At 50.6% G+C, this 6006-nt stretch overlaps 1 protein-coding gene across 1 annotated transcript; it reads left to right on the forward strand.

Moving 5' to 3' along the window:
- Positions 1-215: 215 nt before the first annotated feature.
- FZD1 (frizzled class receptor 1) lies at positions 216-5196 on the forward strand. The gene has a single exon (XM_004431331.3). It carries the CDS (start codon positions 690-692, stop codon positions 2625-2627), a length of 1938 nt encoding a protein of 645 aa, XP_004431388.1. The 5' UTR covers positions 216-689; the 3' UTR covers positions 2628-5196.
- The last annotated feature ends 810 nt before the right edge of the window (positions 5197-6006 follow it).

Consider the following 6006-nt stretch of genomic DNA (forward strand, 5'->3'; position numbering starts at 1 on the left):
GCAAACCCACTCTTTGTGCCCGAGCGGTGCCTCTACCACCACTACTACTTCCTCCACCTCCCGCCTCCTCCTCCTCCCGCCCGCCGCCGACTTTCTTTGGGGGAAGAAGGCGGCTGGCTCCCTTTGCGCCGGGAAGCCAGTGCCGCGATTGGGCGACGGTCCCTGAGCCTCCAGTTCCGCGTCGGTTTCAAGGCTCCTCCCTCCTGGTGAAAGACAGACTGCGGGGCGCCTGGAAACCGGTCCGAGGGCGCGCGAGGGAGAGGAGAGCTAGCGAGTTGAGGGATTGACACAAATGGTCAGGCGGCGGCGGCGGAGAAGGAGGTGGAGGCGCAGGGGGGAGCCGAGGCCGCTGGGCTGCGGACAGTTGCGCGCTCTTCGGGGCCGCGGCCACTAGCGCGGCGTCGCCAGCCGGGAGCCACCGAGCCGAGGGCCAAGAAGGCGGGACGCGACCCCGGAGCGCCCGAGCCACCGGGGCTCTCCCCGCCGCCCGCGCTTCATGAATCGCAAGTTTCCGCGGCGGCGGCGGCTGCGGGACGCGGAGCGGGAGCCGGAGCAGCGGGCCGAGCGCGGCTCGGGCTCGACGGAGGGCACCGGCGCAGAGGAGATTTCCCCGGCCGCAGGAGGAGCCGCCGCCGGCCGCGCCACCGCCAGCCCCAGCCCAGCGGCGCCAAGAAAAGAGCCGAGAAAGTATGGCTGAGGAGGAGGCGCTTAAGAAGTCCCGGGCCGCCGGCGGCGGCGCGAGCTGGGAACTTTGTGCCGGGGCGCTCCGGGCCGGGCCGGTGGCGGAGGGGATCCGGGACGCGGGCAGCCGCCGCCGCCCCCCGGCTGACTCTTGGCGCTTGGCGCGCCGGCTGCTGCTGCTGCTTTGGCTTCTGGAGGCTCCGCTGCTGCTGGGGGTCCGGGCGCAGGCGGCGGGCCAGGGGCCCGGGCCGGGGCAGCAGCCCCCACCGCCGCCGCCTCAGCAGCAGCAGAGCGGGCAGCAGTACAACGGCGAGCGGGGCATCTCCATCCCGGACCACGGCTACTGCCAGCCCATCTCCATCCCGCTGTGCACGGACATCGCGTACAACCAGACCATCATGCCCAACCTGCTGGGCCACACGAACCAGGAGGATGCGGGCCTTGAGGTGCACCAGTTCTACCCGCTGGTGAAGGTGCAGTGCTCGGCCGAGCTCAAGTTCTTCCTGTGCTCCATGTACGCGCCCGTGTGCACCGTGCTGGAGCAGGCTCTGCCGCCCTGCCGCTCCCTATGCGAGCGCGCGCGCCAGGGCTGCGAGGCGCTCATGAACAAGTTCGGCTTCCAGTGGCCTGACACGCTCAAGTGCGAGAAGTTCCCGGTGCACGGCGCCGGCGAGCTGTGTGTGGGCCAGAACACGTCGGACAAGGGCACCCCGACGCCCTCGCTGCTGCCGGAGTTCTGGACCAGCAACCCCCAGCACGGCGGCGGGGGGCACCGCGGCGGCGGCTTCCCGGGAGGCGCCGGCGCGTCGGAGCGAGGCAAGTTCTCGTGCCCGCGCGCCCTCAAGGTGCCCTCCTACCTCAACTACCACTTTCTGGGGGAGAAGGACTGCGGCGCTCCCTGTGAGCCGACCAAGGTGTACGGGCTCATGTACTTTGGACCCGAGGAGCTACGCTTCTCGCGCACCTGGATCGGCATCTGGTCAGTGCTGTGCTGCGCCTCCACGCTCTTCACGGTGCTCACGTACTTGGTGGATATGCGGCGCTTCAGCTACCCGGAGCGGCCCATCATCTTCTTGTCAGGCTGCTACACGGCAGTGGCCGTGGCCTACATCGCCGGCTTCCTGCTGGAGGACCGCGTGGTGTGTAACGACAAGTTCGCCGAGGATGGGGCGCGCACAGTGGCACAGGGCACCAAGAAGGAGGGCTGCACCATCCTCTTCATGATGCTCTACTTCTTCAGCATGGCCAGCTCCATCTGGTGGGTGATCCTGTCGCTCACCTGGTTCCTGGCAGCCGGCATGAAGTGGGGCCACGAAGCCATCGAGGCTAACTCGCAGTATTTTCACCTGGCCGCCTGGGCCGTGCCGGCCATCAAGACCATCACCATCCTGGCGCTGGGCCAGGTGGACGGAGACGTGCTGAGTGGGGTGTGCTTCGTGGGGCTCAACAACGTGGACGCGCTGCGTGGCTTCGTGCTGGCGCCGCTCTTCGTGTACCTGTTCATCGGCACGTCTTTCCTGCTGGCCGGCTTCGTGTCGCTCTTCCGCATTCGCACCATCATGAAGCACGATGGCACCAAGACCGAGAAGCTGGAGAAGCTCATGGTGCGCATCGGCGTCTTCAGCGTGCTTTACACGGTGCCAGCCACTATCGTCATCGCCTGCTACTTCTACGAGCAGGCCTTCCGGGACCAGTGGGAGCGCAGCTGGGTGGCCCAGAGCTGCAAGAGCTACGCCATCCCCTGCCCGCATCTCCAGGCAGGCGGAGGCGCCCCGCCGCACCCGCCCATGAGCCCTGACTTCACAGTCTTCATGATCAAGTACCTTATGACGCTGATCGTGGGCATCACGTCAGGCTTCTGGATCTGGTCCGGCAAGACCCTCAACTCCTGGAGGAAGTTCTACACCAGGCTCACCAACAGCAAACAGGGGGAGACCACCGTCTGAGACCTGGGGGCTCAGCCCATTCCCAGCCCTCGGGCCTGTCCCAGCCAGCCCCAAAAGCTGGTCCCTTGGAATGCTTGCCAAGCCTGGTTACTCGAGGCTTCCTCGCCAGACACGTTCGCAGGCTCGTTTTAACAACACAGCTCCTGCAAAAGCTTCCGTCCCTGGGGGCAGACGGACTCGAGGGCTCAACTGCTAGAGGGGGACTGGACAGACCTCTCTGCGCTCACACTCTGGTACCAGGACTGTACGCTTTTGTGATTGTAAATAGCCTGTGTAAGATTTTTGTAAGTATATTTGTATTTAAGTGACGGCCGATCACGCGTTTTTCTCTTACTTTCCTCTTTGTTTCTTTTTTGTTTAAAATTTAATTATTTAGGGCGGTTTAACCATTTGAGGCTCTTTCTTCTTGTCCTTCTCGGAGTACTGCAGAGATAAAACCGGAGCGGCGCACCGCCGGGCGCTCCTGCTCGTCCTCGCGCGCCCCTCCCTGCCGCGGGTGGAGTGCATCTGGGGCTGTACGGCCCGGCTCACTTCCCGCCTCCTCTTTCTGCTCCCTCCCTTCCCTTCCTTGCTTGGGGTCCCGGCTCTTTAGGTACTGAACTCCCCAAAGCTTCCAAATCCGAAGGTGGGCCCCCACCCATCCCAAGTCTGCCCTTGTCGGGGCCAGATGGCGAAGGCTGGTTCCTTTGATTTCCCGAAGCTGAATTTTTTCACTATCCAGAACCTTCCCCCTAGCTTCAAGAAGGCCCACAGATGTGGGCGCTGGCAGTCCCAGCCTGCCTCCGCACTGGCTTCCAACGCCCAGACACTCCCTCCTTCCGTCTAAGTTGGTTAGAGGGTGAGCGGGATAACTAATGCCAAACTTTTTTAAGTCTAATTTTTGGTGGATGAGCTCATTTCATTCTCTAGTGTCTAAAACCTGGTATGGGTTTGGCCGGCGTCATGGAAAGATGTGGTTACTGAGATTTGGGAAGCGCCATGAAGCTTTGTGTGGGTTGGGAGAGACTGAAGATGGGGGTTATAAAATGTTAGTTCTAATTGCATACTGATGCCTGGCAACCTGCCTCTGGACTGAGACAGCCGCGTTTAGATTTTACCGTTCTGTAAAATGGAAACGTTGAGATCACCTGGAAAGCTTTGTTAGGGAGTTGATCTTTGCTTTCCTTAACAGGACAACAGAACGTAAACTGAGTATGAAAACTTGAAGGAGATTTCAGTGTAATGGACTTCCTCAAAATGAAGTGCTACTTTCTTATTTTTAATCAAATAATAATTAGACATTTATCAGAAACTTTAAAATGTAAAAGTTGTACACTTTCAATATATTATTATGATTGTTATTCAGCAACACGTTCTGAGGGAGAAACAATCCACATCACTAGTAATAACCTGGTAAGATTCCAGGAGATAAAGGAGCTAAAATAATTGATGGGATTAGCTCCTGAAATAAACAAAATATGGGCATGCATGCTAAAGGGAAAAATGTGTGCAGGTCTATTGCATTAAATCCTGTGTGCTCCTTTTTGGATTTACAGAAATGTATCAAATGTAAATCTTTCAAAGCCATTTAAAAATATTCACTTTAGTTCTCTGTGAAAAAGATGAGAAAAGCAATCTTCCTGATTGTATTGTTTTAAACTTTAAGAGTTTATCAAAATGCCGGTACTTAGGACTTAAATTTATCCATGTCTGTCATACCCTTAAATGACAATGGTCTTTGAATTTGGTATGCATTTATTCTGTTCACTATCACAAAGTCATCTATATTTATAGAGGAATAGAAGTTTATATATATATAATACCATATTTTTAATTTCGCAAATAAAAAAATCAAAGTTTTGTACAAAATTATATGGGTTTTGTGCCTGAAAATAATAGAGCTGGAACTGTCTGAACTATGAACTATCTTTACATTTTATGGAGTCTCATAGCCAATCCCACAGTATATAAATTCAGGAATTCAATGAAAAAGCCTATCTTTAAACCTTCAGACCAGTCCTTCCAAAGAATGGTCCTACTTGCGTTGTTGTGATTGACATTGTGAAGTCCCTAGAAAAGATCTGCTTTTATGACAGTAACAATATAAAATAGAAGTTTGCAAATTATTTCTTTACTCAAAAGGATTATTAAAAATAGAACTCTAATTTTAATATTAAAGCTTTTTTTCTTTCAAGGGGTAAATTTACATGACTTTTTATAGTATGGAGGTTTATTTTTAAATCATCAGCCATCCCTTCCGTCACAATTTTTATGAGGTATTGTCTTATATTTTCTATAATCTTGGATATTCCAAAACCATAACTAGGCAATCAATAAATGGATAACTGACTGTGTGTTTATAAGCATTTTAAACAGCAGTTGGGTGTATAAGGCTGTTTTGTTGTTTGCTTCTGAAGACCACATTTTTATATTGTCCCAGGAACCTTCTCCAGAGGAATTATCTAGATGGTCTACTCTTAGTCAGAATTTATATATATGTAGAGTGTATATATAGGTATTTACAGATATATCTATATTATATCTATATATACATATACACAGAAGTGTGCACACACTAATTTGTATAAAATAGAGATGCAGAGTTTATTTATACATTTCACAATATGGAAATAAGGTTATGAGAAATGGAAAATGCCAGATAGAAAACCTCAAATACCTTTGGAAAACAAGTCTTTTATTCCTTTACAAACTAAAAGTATCTTTATTAAATTTTCTCATGAAAACATTCTGTGGCAAGAGGCTAAAATGAAGACCATTGATACGATAGAGTTACTTTCATGGTTATAAGGCAATTGTCTTATAAGTCATCATCATTATTTATTTTAGGGCAAATGAAAAAATTAAATCTAATTGAAAATATAGCATTCAATTTTAAGAAGCAAGATGCAATTTTATGTTCTTTTTTCTTTGTTACATTAATATAGTAGATATCTGAAGTTTTATTGTATAGACACAAAAATAGGAATTCTTAGGCCAAATTAAAATGTCTCCTCACTAGGTAATTTAATCAGATAATTTCTGGAAAAATTTTTTTAAAGGTTATTAGTCTCTATCCAAGGAATAAATATAAAGCATTCTTATTGTGGGTGTCCTTAAAATGAAGTAACTATAAATTTGATGCAGAAAGGTTTTATAATGCTGGATTTAAATAGCTTTAGAAGACATTTTTGTCACCACCAGGGTTTGTTTTGAGAAAACAATTTATTTTAAATTATGTAGCATATAGAAGACCAGTGTATTCTTTTGTGTCTTTCAATACTGATGGCAAAATAAGACTTGCCTGGAAAACCATAAAGCTACTGGGAATATAGTCCCATTAACATGCTGTTTCCATGACGAACTCTATTTTCAGATGGTTTGGTTTGCCTATTTTATTTTT

This window comes from Ceratotherium simum, chromosome 1 (genome assembly GCF_057802395.1).
Source record: "Ceratotherium simum simum isolate JZ-2026a chromosome 1, ASM5780239v1, whole genome shotgun sequence".
Taxonomy (NCBI): Eukaryota; Metazoa; Chordata; class Mammalia; order Perissodactyla; family Rhinocerotidae; genus Ceratotherium; species Ceratotherium simum.